Source organism: Emydura macquarii, unplaced genomic scaffold (genome assembly GCF_026122565.2).
Source record: "Emydura macquarii macquarii isolate MOO-44397 ecotype Brisbane River unplaced genomic scaffold, CSIRO-AGI_Emac_v2 contig_2897, whole genome shotgun sequence".
Taxonomy (NCBI): domain Eukaryota; kingdom Metazoa; phylum Chordata; order Testudines; family Chelidae; genus Emydura; species Emydura macquarii.
The window spans coordinates 2,949,136-2,963,972 of record NW_027133034.1 but is presented as its reverse complement, the minus strand read 5'-3'; the positions used below and the strand labels follow the sequence as shown (position 1 = coordinate 2,963,972).

General features: G+C 39.5%; 1 protein-coding gene across 4 annotated transcripts in view; it reads left to right on the top strand.

Moving 5' to 3' along the window:
- The window catches only part of TRPM3 (transient receptor potential cation channel subfamily M member 3), a 593,929-nt gene that overhangs the window by 435,106 nt on the left and 143,986 nt on the right, over positions 1–14,837 (top strand). For all 4 annotated transcript variants that reach the window (XM_067569296.1, XM_067569294.1, XM_067569295.1 and 1 more), the window contains exon 6: positions 6,052–6,223. In XM_067569296.1, coding sequence (XP_067425397.1) covers positions 6,052–6,223 — 172 coding nt within the window. The remainder of the gene's footprint in view (positions 1–6,051; positions 6,224–14,837) is intronic.

Sequence of the window (14,837 nt, the reverse complement as noted above, 5' to 3'; positions counted from 1 at the left end):
TTCCTTAGCTCATGTCTACTTAATATCCCTGATTTAAGGATTTTTAAAAGCTACAGTTTCACATGAACTATTAGTTGTATTAAGGCAGCTTCAGTGATGGATTCTGTTACCTGTGAATGGAAGTAGTATAATGTTGTCAGCAAAGAATGTTGTTGGATGCTCAGAAAACAACTCTGTATGTCTGTCAATTTCAGTACATTCCTTGCTGGGATCTCCTCAGAGGGACACAGGTTAGCTCTGAGAAGAACCCCTGAGTCTGCTTTCTGCTCTCCCAGCCAGAGAAAAAGGTGCTATATGATGTTGGCTCTTGGGAGTAGGAGGGCGGGATGGAGGAACAAGAAGAATGGACACTATTGTGGAGAGAGGCAAAATTATCCTCCTTATCCAAAATGATTGACCTTTTTCTTCCAATGCTAATGAAATCTGTCAAGGAAACACAAAACTCCCATTATAGATCAGTATCTCTTGTGTGACTAGATTACAGCAATAGAGGAACTCTTTTTTTTTTTGTGCTACAGAAATAAACAGTAACTAGAATACAGTGCACAGAGACAAATGCTAAAGTATTGCTCTTTCTGCCAAACTGTTCCATAGTTTAAGGATGTGTTTTAAAGCAGTAAAATTTGTCTTCTGATTCCTATTGACTTTATTTAGAATCTGTTGACTTTATTGTGTGAACCACATGACTATTTCTTCTTTGCATTTTTCCTTTGATCACTAGGTGTGCAGTATTCAGGTTTAGATTTCTCAAAATTGAGGCAGTGTCTTGGTTTCTATAAGGTCCTGCTTTTTAGTTAATATCACAGCTGGACTGACTGAGGAAGAGTTAGTTAATTGATGTCATTGTAAGACTCAGATGTTACTACTTGAACACATATCCGCTTTTCATTTTATTCCCTGACCATGCATATTCCTTTTTCAGTTTAACTTTTAAAAAATTTTCTTGTTCTTCTCCTACCCCTTAGCTGAGGCTTATCATTCCTTTTCAATCAACCTAGGAAATGTCATATGCTCCTAGATCCATATTCTGTTCTGTGAACTCCTCTTAATGAGGAAACAACAGCCTGAGATCTCCCTGTTACTACCAGTTCACTCTCACTTCCTGAATGCTCTCCACCAACCTGAAGTTAGCACCAACTCCCAACTAGTTCCTGACCATCCCTGCCTCCAGTGAACCTATACTCCTAGCTAAGTCAGCTCCCTGTTACTCACAAAATAGTTGCTTCAGGACAGGAACTGGGGAGGTGGTTCACACAGATTGTGCAGTTGAGTGTGGGATGGTTTCTAGCAATGGGGAACTGGAGCAGGTTGCAACTTGCTACAAGAGTCCTGACCTGCTTAACGACCCTATTGCAAGAAACTCTCTCTGATCTTCACTCTCTCCTTCCAAATGTCAGTTGATAAAGCCCCCAAAATAACCAGTATCCTGGTGTCTTCTACTTGGAAACTGTCTAGTTCTCCAAAGGGCTAAACAACTGTCACTATGCATGAGGGTAGTAGTAAATATATTCCTCATTTACATCTACTATATTTTGTTGTCAATGAAGTGAGCTCATTGTCCCCAATAATACAAAGGGAAAATACTGGTGTTACCCTTGGGAGGGGCCTGGGTGCAGGGGGAATTGAGTGATGTCCACTCTAAATGAATTCACAAAGCCATTCTGCCAGTGCAGGGCAATATGGAGCAGGACAAATGGGGAAACGTGCTAAAATGTATTTTGTGGTTCCTTGAGGCTACCACATACAGCGCAGGGTATAGGCTACAGCTCGAGGTAGCACAGCTGAGCAGCTGACACTATCACTCTGCAGTAATTCAATCCTTCTGTGCAGCTCAAGTGTTATTTGCATTGTGGCCACTCTCACCTGATCTAGCCTAACTCTAGAGAAGTTAATTCAAGGACAGACAACTCAACTTAACTCTGCCTTGAAAACAAAGCCTATCAAAAGGTTTTATTCAATTTTCCTAATTCACAATAAAGATAGAGATGAGCAAATCCTAGAGTCAAACTTTACTACCTTGTAACTTGCACAGGAAACATGAAGGTCTGAAAAGAACAAAAGAAATAGACATCAGTAAGGATGAGAAATTGAAACTCTGTGGTCTCGCTGCAGAGCCGTGCTCCCCACGGAATAATTGCAAAGCATGGGGTTTTGTTGTCTACACGTAGAATTTTTCTTAACCTTCAAACAGGGTTGGAGTATCACCATGTAGTCTATAATCTTTATTGTAACATGACATATCATGGATAGTGAACTAACTGCACATGATTTGTGCAGTCTCATTGTAAGGGATCTCATTCTGATTTACTCATTTCTTACTTTGATTAATATTACTGTTCAAGTCCTTGTGGATCCGAATCTTTTGATTTAACAGCAGACATGAAACCAGAATGTTTCCTTCTTATCTGCATCCAAGCAGTATTACTGTATCTGTACAGTGCTATACCCATAGCATCTTTTGAACTGCAACTCATTAGCCCTGTATGTCAGAATAATACTATCTTGTCAGACAGTTAGATGTTAGACAAGTAGATGTTAGACAGTTGCAGAAATTGTTGCCTCTTATTTTCAGGTGCAGACTACAGTTCTGTGCAGCAAAATTTCATTTTCTAGCAGGCTGAATTTTTTTCTCCTTATAATCATGTAATAGGCAGACAATCTACTTGCCCTTTTTATCAGAATTACTCTCTTTGCCCCAACTTTCTGGCATAAATCCAATTGGATACTGATGCAAGACAGCAGATAACAGTAACCAAACTCTGGAAGGTTTCCTTTGTCTGAGGCAAAGGGTGGCATGGTCACTTTATTATTATAAGAAAACTGAGCTGATGAGTCTATGTCAACAAAGCATTAATATTTCTTAACATTTACTCCTGGGTGGAATGAATGTTTTATGACTGAGGGAGAGAAAGGAATAATATAAAAGAAACTACAGCCAAAATCAATCTCCTATTCCAATACAGGAGGAATTGCACAATATTGGCAAGCCATCCTCCTGATCTTTTCAGTACTGCTTATTCTTTCTCTCTGGCAAATGCCTAACTGAATACTGCTCTGTGTGATAGTTTATAACAATTACATTGGTCTGTAGGCTTTCATTAGTCTTCAAAGGACCAACAAAAGTACTGTAAGCACTGACATTTTAAGAACATAAAAAGTGTCCTCTGGCCAGGGAATTTCTACGAAGTGCTATTATTTATAAACCTTTACTTTTCCCTCATAAATCTTTTTCAACAAGAGAAAAGGGGGCCTTCAAGTCTAAAAGCTTGTCTATGTGGAGAAGCTATTGTAAAATAAGCTATGGTTTGAATTTAAGCACAGTAGCTATTCCGCTCTAGCTCCCCAAGTGGACAGCTTTTCCAGGCTATGTCTACACTGACGGTGGCAAAGTCACCGCCATCAGATCAACTTATCTGGATCGATTGAGCAGTCAGTGAAAATCCGCTCAGTCGATCCAGAAGTCGATGCTGTTAATCCACCCCAGCAAGTGTCCTGTAGCACTTTAAAGGCTAATACATTTCTGCAGGCATAAGCTTTCGTGGGCTGCAACCCACTTCGTCAGATGCACAAAATAGAAATCAGATGGGAGGTATATATGTACATCCAAGGGTAAGAAACAACAATGGGGAGGGTAGGTGTAAACAAAGTCCATTCAGTTAGAGTAGATGAGACTACAGCACCTCCTTTGTCAATGCAAGGCCATCCACAGCCTCAATAACAACTCCGACATTATAATCAGATAGGCAGACAAAGGAGGTGTGATAGTCATCATGAATAAGTCAGATTACGAACAGGAGGCTGCCAGACAACTCTCCAACACCACATTCTACAAGCCACTACCATCCAATCCCACTGAAGATTACCAGAAGAAACTACAAGATCTACTTAAGAAACAACCTGAAGAAACACAGGAACAAATCTACACAGACACACCCCCTGAGCCCCGACCAGGGGCTACCCAAAATCCACAAACCTGGGAATCCTGGACGCCCCATCATGTCAGGCATTGGCAATCTCACAGCAGGACTGTCAGGCTATGTGGACTCTCTCCTCAGGCCCTATACCACCAGCACTCCTAGCTGTCTTCATGATACCACTGACTTCCTGAGAAAACTACAATCCATCGGTGATCTCCCAGAAAACACCATCCTAGCCACTATGGATGTAGAAGCTCTCTACACCAACATTCCATACAAAGATGGACTACAAGCCATCAGGAACATTTTCCCTGATGATGATATGGAACACTTGGTAGCTGAACTTTGTGACTTTGTCCTGACCCACAACTACTTCAGATTTGGAGGCAATCTATACCTTCAAGTCAGTGGCACAGCTATGGGCACCCGCATGGCCCCACAGTATGCCAACATTTTTATGGCTGACCTAAAACACTGCTTTCTCAAAACTCATCCCCAAGCACCTCTTCTTTACCTACTCTACATTGATGACATTTTCATAATCTGGACCCACGGGAAAGAGTCCCTCGAAGAATTTCACTGGGATTTCAATAATTTCCACCCCACCATCAACCTCAGCCTGGACCAGTCCACACAAGAAATCCACTTCCTGGACATTACAAAACAAATAAAGGATGGTCACATTAATACCACCCTATACCGAAAACCAACTGACCGCAATACATATCTTCATGCCTCCAGCTTCCACCCTGGACACATTACACGATCCATTGTCTACAGCCAAGCCCTAAGATGCAACCGGATTTGCTCCAATCCCTCAGACAGAGACAAACACCTACAGGACCTCCATAAAACATTCTTAAAACTACAGTACCCACCTGGAGAGGTGAAGAAACAAATTGACAGAGCCAGAGAGGTACCCAGAAGTTACCTACTACAAGACAGACCCAACAAAGAAAACAACAGAACACCACTGGCCATCACCTACAGCCCCCAGCTAAAATCTCTCCAACACATCATTAAGGATCTACAACCTATCCTAGCAGATGATCCCTCACTCGCTCAAGCTGTGGGAGGCAGACCTATCCTTGCTTAAAGACAACCTGAAGCAAATACTCACCAGCAACCATACACCATACAACAAGAACACTAACCCAGGAACCTATTCCTGCAACAAACCCCATTGCCAATTCTTCCCACACACTGAACTTAATGACACCATCACAGGTCCTAACCACATCAGCCACACCATAAGGTGCTCATTCACCTGCACATCTACTAATGTAATATATACCATTGTGCCAACAATGCCCCTCTGCCATGTTCATTGGCCAAACCAGATTGTCACTATGCAAAAGAATAAATGGACATAAATCAGACATAAAAAATGGTAACATCCATAAACCAGTAGGAGAGCACTTCAATCTCCCAGGACACTCTGTAGCTGACTTGAAAGTTGCCATACTTTTATAAAAAAATTTCAAAAACAGACTTCAGCGAGAAACTGCAGAGCTAGAACTCATATGCAAACTTGACACAATCAAACTGGGTCTGCATAGGGACTTGGAATGGTTCTCTCATTACAAGAAGTAATTGTCACTGTTCACACATTCTCACCTTCTAATCAATGGTTGTGAATAGGCCTCATCTACTCTAACTGAATGGACTTTTACACCTACCCTCCCCATTGTTGTTTCTTACCCTTGGATGTATATATATACCTCCTATCTGATTTCTATTTCATGCATCTCACGAAGTGGGTTGCAGCCCACGAAAGCTTATGCCTGCAGAAATGTATTAGTCTTTAAAGTGCTACAGGACTCTCGTTGTTTTTGCTATATTCAGACTATCAGTCTCATTGAAAAAGAATATCCTAAAGTTATTTTTAATAGTAGTAGCCATTAGAAAGTCAATATTTACCAAAAGATACCACACTACTGCAAGTGCCACAATTATTTCCTATGCTATGTATACATGGAAACTGCAAAATCTCAAATACTACAAAATAGTAACTATTGACAATTACTTTTTAATTGTGACCTCTCTACAACTCACCATAAATATCCTGATTTACTTTAATCCGAGGATGTTTGTTGTTTTGTCATATTGAGCTTTCTTTGTCTCTAAAATGCAGGTGGTCCGACCGTACCAGACAATGTCCAATCCTATGAGTAAACTGACAGTACTCAATAGTATGCACTCCCATTTTATTCTGGCTGACAATGGGACTACGGGCAAATATGGAGCAGAAGTGAAACTTCGAAGACAGCTAGAAAAACACATCTCACTTCAGAAGATAAACACAAGTGAGTAACATCTTTTCTCTTGTATTGTATAAATTACAATTATAGAAAGGATACTGAGAATCCAAGTAGACAATAGTTCATCTATAAAGGGCATGTGGGTTTTTTTGAGTAACATGGTACACATGAATTACTTTGTTAACAAAAGTCACATTTCAGATACACAAATGTAGAAGTAGAGCTCAAATAACATACACTGAATTTGTTTCTGGTAGTGTATAACTGTAGTGGCAAAACTATTAGGGTTCATTCAATGCAAGGTTAGATTGAGTCCAAAACTTTTCTCTCATGGTACTAATATTTCTTTATTGCTATTATAACAATGCAATACTCTCAAAGACAAAAATAATTCAGAAAATATAGGAAAATGTACCATTTACCAAGCAGGGATGAAAACAGTTGATTTTCAATAGCAATTGAATCCATGGCCTCTTTGCTGATAACGTTCAACAAAGCTGCATTTCACAGCCAATTGTGGTGGCAGCTTTTATGATGTGGATGCCTGAAACTGGAATGAAACCACAAAACCCATTTAACCAAGCAGCCATTACATAATATCGAGTGTGTTGGAAACTTTTTGAGGAATCATATTTTCCTCCAAAAATGCCAATTTGTCAAAATTGAAACTGTTTGCAAAACAGGGTTGAGTTCAACAAATTTACCAACTCAAAAAAAAATGCCAATTTTTTTTTTTTTTTCAAAATTGTGGAAATGTTTTATTATGGAATTTTCCAGTTATGAAATTTAAATTGATTAGACTGAAAAAAATTTTTTATAAAGATTGAAATTGAAACAAATGTTTTGACTGAACCAACATTTTTTTAAAAAAACTTTTTCATTTTTTTAGTATTTTGAGTTTTTGACATTTCATCCCAATTCAAGATGGGAAAAGATTTTGAACTCTTGGAGATATTCATGGGATGGGATAACCATTTCCTGCTCAGCTCTGAAGAGTAATGTCTTTTGTACATTATCAGTCGGTGCTGAATTCAAACCAGCTACTCTGAGGTGAAGGCTTCTATATCAAGAGGACCTTCCATGTTAAAATTGTTATTCTCGTACATTATTTGGACATTACAAACTGGATAACAAATGTTATTTAGCAGTTCAGTATAGCAACTTATGAACAGTGAGGTATGCCTCAGAGCTTCCAACTTCACTGCAAGATCCATCTGTTTTCATGCCAAAAAAGCCAAAATCGGAAGTGTCTTCTAGATTATTGCTGTGTCCAGGGTTAATATTTTCACCTATCAGTGAACATCACTCTTCTTCTCAGATGGCCATATGTACATATCCTCAGCAAATAAGTTTAGATCATATGGTGCCTAAGTTAACCAACAGCAATGCATCATGTTCAACAATGGTACAAATAATGTAATCTGACTACATCAAGCTGTGGCATAAATAATAATGGTTTTGAGGAGGTTCTGTCTATAATACAAAAAAATCACATGTTAGGGAAACTTCATGTAAAACAACTTTATTAGAATTGTTGATCCCTTTTCATTTAGATATTTACCTTAGCTCATTTTAGGCAAAAGAATAAATTTACTGGAAGGTATTATTAGTGTTGATGAATTAACCTTAAAAGCTTTAGAGGTTCAAGTCAGATGCTTATCTGACTGATACCAGAACTTCCTAAACTAAGGAGTACCCCTCACCTTGGCCCCCTGCTGGAGCCATCCCATCCAAAACTACATAACTCTTCCTCCCTCCTCTTCCATTCTTGTCCACCTACTGGCTGATCTCCCACTGTGCCCCCAACCCATCTCTCACTATGGCTCTTGCTCCTCTTTTGACCTTCCATTCTACCTCTACAACTTGGGTATGGCCTCTGCCTTCATATGAACATACCTTTAAAGATAAAATATAAAGATGATTAGGCCCTGGAACATCTACCTGAACTTTCAGCTCTAGCTCGTAATGCAATTCAGAGCACATCAAACTCTGCTGCCAGCTGGATTATGCAAGATTTCAAAGTGGAAGTGTTAGAGTCTCAAATAAAAACAGTTTGGCCCCACAACACATCTTCAATGGTAGGGGAATCCAAAAGCCAGAGGAAGTGTTGTTGAGGAAACAAGAAATTGGGAAGAACAATTTCTTGTTTCCTCAACAACACTTACCACATGGATGAGATAAAATAAGGAACACCTGAGCAACAGGGTGGGTCTAACAGATGGCTGCTCTCTGATGTCTTTCCCTTATACTTCTAGCAGAAAAAGAAGTATAGTGGACATGCTTGCTGCCTGACCCAGAATGTAAAAGTGGCACTGCTTTGGAGAGACTTTAATCTGAACCGGATTGTGCGCAACTCTGCATGCATGCCCATATTTACAGTTGTAAATTATCAGCATCCTAAAGTGAAAAATGTCCATTGACAATATCAGGCTCCAGTCCACAGAGACAGAAAAGTCAGAAAATGGCACATTTTAGACCTAACCACAAAAGAGCAAAGGACTAGACAACAGCCCAGACTCAGGAATTAATGAGCAGTTGGCAGCCATCTCATCCCTGGGTAGCAGGATTGTCTTCCCATACAAGATCTGTATTTTATTCTTTTTTCACAAAATCATAAAATCGTAGGACTGGAAGGGACCTGGCGAGGTCATCTAGTACAGTCCCCTGAACTTATGGCAGGACCAAGCATTATCTAAACCATCCCTGATAGGTGTTTTAATCTTCTTTGCCTTGATTATAGCTCCTTTTTCAATGCCTTGAATAGTATTTTAGAGGCTCAGTTATGTACACAACACGTAAACAAAGGCTTTTAGTTCCCATTTCCTATTAAACTAGCTGAAAACTAGATCACACGCGGATATATTAGGCAAGTCAAAGGGAAGTGGAAATGGGTCTTCTTATTAAAATGTAAGAATAGAGGAGGCCTACAAGTATGCCAGATAATTCTGAAAATATAAACAAGTTCTCTTATTAATGTGACATTATTCTTGATTATTCAACATTGACCAATATGCCTGAACAGATTGTAAAGCACTGTGCTTAGTTTACATTCTGCATAAATATATGAAGCACAGTTAAGGAAATATCCTCAAGGAATATTTTCTTTGGAAATCAGTAATTAGTATTTTTCCTGAGATTTAGAAAGCCCACCGCCCCTTCTTACCTCCCACATTGCCTCACTGCTGGAAGACAGTATTTGGTTCCATTAGTGGTTTAGAAACAAGAATAATATTTTCATACATGTGTAAAGTTATCCAAACTTGGGGTCTGTTGTGTCTGCAACTTGTGGCCCAGCACAAGGGATCATATACTGCCTATGTCAAAATGAATTGTGCATGGAGTCAGATATCAATATGTTTGGCCTGAAAGTGTGCTTAGAGCAAATCTTGATTTAAATGCAAAATAAATGCAAAATAATTTTTTTCCATTATATTATAAGAACATTTTATAAATGGATTGTAAAATTATAGCTTTCATGAGGAATGTTTGGAAAGCAAATTTTCCCTACTCAAAAGGTAAAGGCTTCATTGATCTAAAACTAGAGTTCAGTTCTCTTCAAGCTGTGATGCACTGAGCAGACTATTTCTCTGTTAGAGCTGGCATTTAGGTTTCTTAACAGGCAGAACTAACCCAGGCAAGTCAGATCACAATTTCTAACTCAGTGTTGTTATCCCCCACCACTACTACGTTACTGATTTCTGATTCAGTGCCTCTAAAAAGGCACTTAATGCTGAAATCTCTCTCATTACAGTATATACATCACAGACGCTATCTGACTAGCTCAAAATACTGCAAGTTTTGACTCTAAACATTTGGATAACATACAGCGTGGGGGCTGTTGCCAAGAAACATCATGATACTGCTACAGTTACATTATGGCAAGCTAAGTACAAAAGCTTGAGTTCCACGCCTTTGAAAATCAGACCTCCGACTCAAAATAAGGATTTAGGCACTTAAAGTGGTTCTCTTTCCAAAAAATATGGCGAATTCCAATATTCAACATGCTGGAATTACACAGGCACAGGCACTGGTAGCCGAAATATATGTATCAATACTGTGTGGAAGCTATCTTGATTACTACTCTTCTGAAGTTCTCATGCATGCCACCATCTTCTCTTGGCTACTGTAAATCCATCCTTAAAATCCATCTAAATCTAAACTTTCAACACTTCATTTTATTGATATGGAGGGTCACATCACCCCCATCCTCCAAAATCTTAATTTCAGAATCCATTACAAAATCTTCCTTCTAGTCTTCAGTATCCTTTGTGGACTTTCATTCCTTGTCTCTCTCTTACCTCATCTCTCTCTCCAAATCCCAGACCCAGTCTACTTTCACTTTTCTTGTAGATCAATGGTTCTCAAACTTTTTAAATGGAACCTTCCTCCCTCCTCCCCCCCCGTGGACTTTTGTCTAATAATCTAATAATCGTGCCCCCTCTTCCCCTTCTGATTGTTAGGGGGATGCTTCCCACACTGTAGTCCCTAACAGTCATGCCCCCCCTTCCCCCGAACCCTCCCAGCAGCAGTAGTGCAAGGGCAGTAGTGCAGGGAGCGTGCCTGGCAGTGACAGGGGGCTGCTGCTGCTACAGGAGGTGGGTGGCAGCTGCTGCTTCCATCTCTGGGGAGATGGACCGGCTCTGTCCCATGCTCCCCACTTTGAGAACCACTGCTGTAGATGGTAGATTCGTCTACCAAACAGACCTTCACATTCTGAAATTGTCTCGCTTGTGTCTTGACATAGGCTCCATTCCTGGTTCTGCCACAGACTTTCTGTGTGGCCATTGGCAAGTCATTTAACCTCTCCGTTCTTTAATTTCCCTATCAGTAAAATGCAAATAATACTGGTCCAGAGGAGTGTTTTGAGGTTTAAAATGTCAATGTTTACAAAATACTTTGAGTATTTGGATGGAAGACATTATAGAAGTGCCAGATATTAACTTACTATTATGCATCAAGATCCACCTCTTCCCTGGTATTTGATCCAACGTTCTCTTTGGCTAAGACAATGAAATCTCATTAACTGAGCCCCTTCTGCTTTTCCCATGCTCAGTTATTCTCCCCAACACTTGGGCATTTTACCTTGCTTCATCTTTGTCCTTCCACCTGTGTTGAAGCTACTGTATCTCTCTGATACGTTATACACTGCTGTGTATAGATGGGTTGTTTATATGTATTTGGCTGTGGAATGTTCTGTGACATTTTAATGGTGCTATCCAGAATAGTTTATGTTGTATGAGAGAACATGGATCATGTCTGAATGATGGAGAGAAGTAGGTTTCAAAGGTGTTAGTTAAAAAACAAACCAGTTGAAACAGATGGGTTAATTTTCTTTCTCCCCAAATATGATTTTGTTAATAGGCATCAGGTTAGAGATTGGTAAAGTCTACATGATCCTGCAGAAGTAAAAGCACAGCCAGGCTTTTGTTCCTGTGCTGGGAAATTATTAAGGGACAGCATAAAAAGAGAACTCAGTCCATCATCTGACTCAAATGGTGTACCCACTGAACAGACAGTGCAGTGCAGTGAAGCATCTAATTACTTAAACCAGCCATTTACAAATCATCCAATTATAACATTCCTGGACATTAATGAAGCATTTCTATTAAATAGTGATGTGTCAGATATGCCTGGTGGTGCATTACTACCTCACGTTTCAGAACAGCATTGGAAATCTAGCTGCATTTATCAGTCATGCCTGAAAATTACTAAGTAGTGGTGATAGACCTATAAAAAAAGAGAGTTGTCCTCCACAGTGCATTAAAAGTTTCAGGGACTAAATTATTCATGTTTGCCATCTTCACAAACCATAAATTTTCTATTGGTTTGAGATAACTACCAATGTAACACAATTCAATTGGTAGATGTTATCCATAGACTGTTCAGTCAGTGGAAAAAGTCATCGCAACTGGTTGACTCTCTTTAGTGTACACATGTAATTGTTGCAGAAGGAAGTTCTCTGGATAATTAAAAGTACACTTCAGTCATACTCCATGTTTTAAAGAAATGTGATCCAGTGTTTCAAAGTCTCCCATCAGATATTCCTAGCTCTTTTTCCAGCCTGGTATCTTGGTGCCTATTTCTTTGCATATTATTTGTAATTCATTATTCTTGTGGTCTGATTGGTCACTTAAGTCATGAGGTATTGTTATTGCTCCCTAGATGGGTGGCTCTCAAACCCATCAAGAGCTTTCAAGATGGTGGCCTAGCACCTCAAACATGTATACAGTACTTTCCCTGGCCTTGAATGTTCTTGTGGGAAGGGAAGGGGGAAATTCCTTCATACAAGGACCTGATCCTCAGATAGTGTAAATGTGGAGCAGAACTCCAAAAAATCTGTCCTATAAATAATTCCTGGAAAATGAATAAAAGGGGTGTGACTACAGTAAGAGCAAATCCTCAGTGTTTATTTGAATGGTTGTGCATAAATACTTTGACACCAGCTCTAGTTAGTATTCTTATTAACTGATACCCTCACCTGGGTTTCAGAACCTGGAAACAAAACACAGAAAATATATTTGTAATTATAGAATATCCTCACAGACACTTAAGCATTCCGGCAAGCAGACAATTATTGTCCTTGCTTTGAACATGTCCATATATGTTTGCTTCTGGGAAGAAACTCAATATGGCAGGTATGGTAAACGCATATACTACACCATTCTTGCCAGTTATATTTCCTTTTATAATTAATGTTATTCTTAAAATCTAAAAGGAAGCCTTAGGAGCAGAAAGGGCAGATAGATTTATGGAACATGTCTTCGTTTTGAATGAGAACTGAATAATCACTTCAGCCTATCTTTTGTTTCCTTTGAGTGTAGCTTCTTATTTGGAGATAAGAGAAATCTCACCTGAGCAGGGCATACATGGCAGCTACAGCCATGATTGGTGTTTATTAAACATCAAATCATTCAGACATTTTGAGATGCAGTTTGCTGTCCTATTTCACAGGTTGTGTTCAACAAAGGGAAAGTGAGTACTTTCACTACCAAGTAATTGGGTTTTTATAATCGGAAAAAGCAAGTTAAAATAACAAATACTGCAGCATGCTGTTAGCTCTGCATGAAAGCACCAACTCTGCCAATTTTGTGCTCTGTTCTATCAACAAATGTTTGGACTCAATTCCCAGGGAACACTTTTTGTTTAGTTTTGCATTCAGTGTGTTTTCTAAGAGGGATAATTGACCCTCATGGTTGTAATAAGTTTCGAAAAGGAGTCTCATGAGACATTTTGAAACCTGATTTGTGGCCCTAAAGACCCCTCCATTAGGTTTAGAAATGGATTTAATGCTAAGAATCTCTGCTTTCATTTATTTCATTTCCCCATTCAGTATAAACTGTAACTTTAGGGTCGGGGGGCTAACGCTTCACAAGAGATGAAGAAAACGATAGATAATAAATCCAAAAAAAACCAAAAAACAAAAAAAACAAATGAAAAAAAGACAAAGCCAGACACACAGTTTTCTATTATTAAAGTTCTTTGCACTCAGTAAGATTAGCTATGTTCCTCTACAGGGAAAGCTGATGGGGCATTTTATATCTGCTAGGAAAACGGATTTAAAAAATACCCAAAAAGCTGAGCTGTTTTAAAAGGGTTTTTTATTTCTTCAGAAGTCTCTAAAATACAATAAAAATATGGAACCAAAGAAGCCAGTTAATACACTGGAAGATGTATTTGAAACAGCTACATTAAACTAGTGACAATAAAACCAAAACATATGCTATGTTCTGTGTGAATTCTCCTAATCAATCACAGTGATTTGGTTAATTCATTTATGTAGCAACTTTCACAAACCTAAATGTGCTTTGTAGAATGAACTATGGAAAAAAGCTTCCCTCTTCAAAACCAGAGTAGAGCAGTAGAATGGAAGAAGTCTGATAGTGTATGGGAGGTCATTCAACCATTTTCCCAGAGCAGGCAGGCCGCCTCAAGAGGCTTGGGAGAGCATGCTCTGCAGTGCACTTAATTGTTATGCCAATTTCAGTATATATGCAGAGGAGCCTTGGCCACACTCCTGAGCCAGCAGACCAGATTCTCTAAAGGAAGTAGGGCCCCATCAAACCCATTAGAGGCTCTCCCAGCTTGGTTTTCAAGGTAAAAGTAGACCAGGTTCCTATCGAGGTGTTGCACTGTGGAAGAGGAAGTTTTTGCACTTTCCCTTTACACAGGGACAGGAGTTTGCCTTATATAGAGAGCAGAATAAGTTCACCCCCACCAAAACACAGCAGCCATTATGTAATGTTGCAGCTATTGTATTATGTCTTGGCTACACTAACGTTACACAGTGCTGCAGGGACAGAGGAAGGGGATGAAGAATATCTTAACCAATTAAAAGCCACAGTGGGATTTAAACAAGAAAAATGGAATTATCCACATTAGAATTTAACCAGGATATCTGAGTCAACACCTCTACTCTTGTGGACTCTCTAATGATCAGGTGATCAGGATCTCAGCTTTACTTCTCATTAGTAAAACAACAACTCCAACCCAGCATCCCCCAGCGCTCTGCTGATCTATTTATTAAATAATGACTCCTACGGGATAGCTGCACTGCAGCTTGGAGCATGCCTCCCGGCTCGGGTGGACAGACATGTGCTATGTCTGCTTGAGCTAGAGTGCCAGAAATAGCGCTGTGGATCTTGCAGCACAAGTGGCAGCA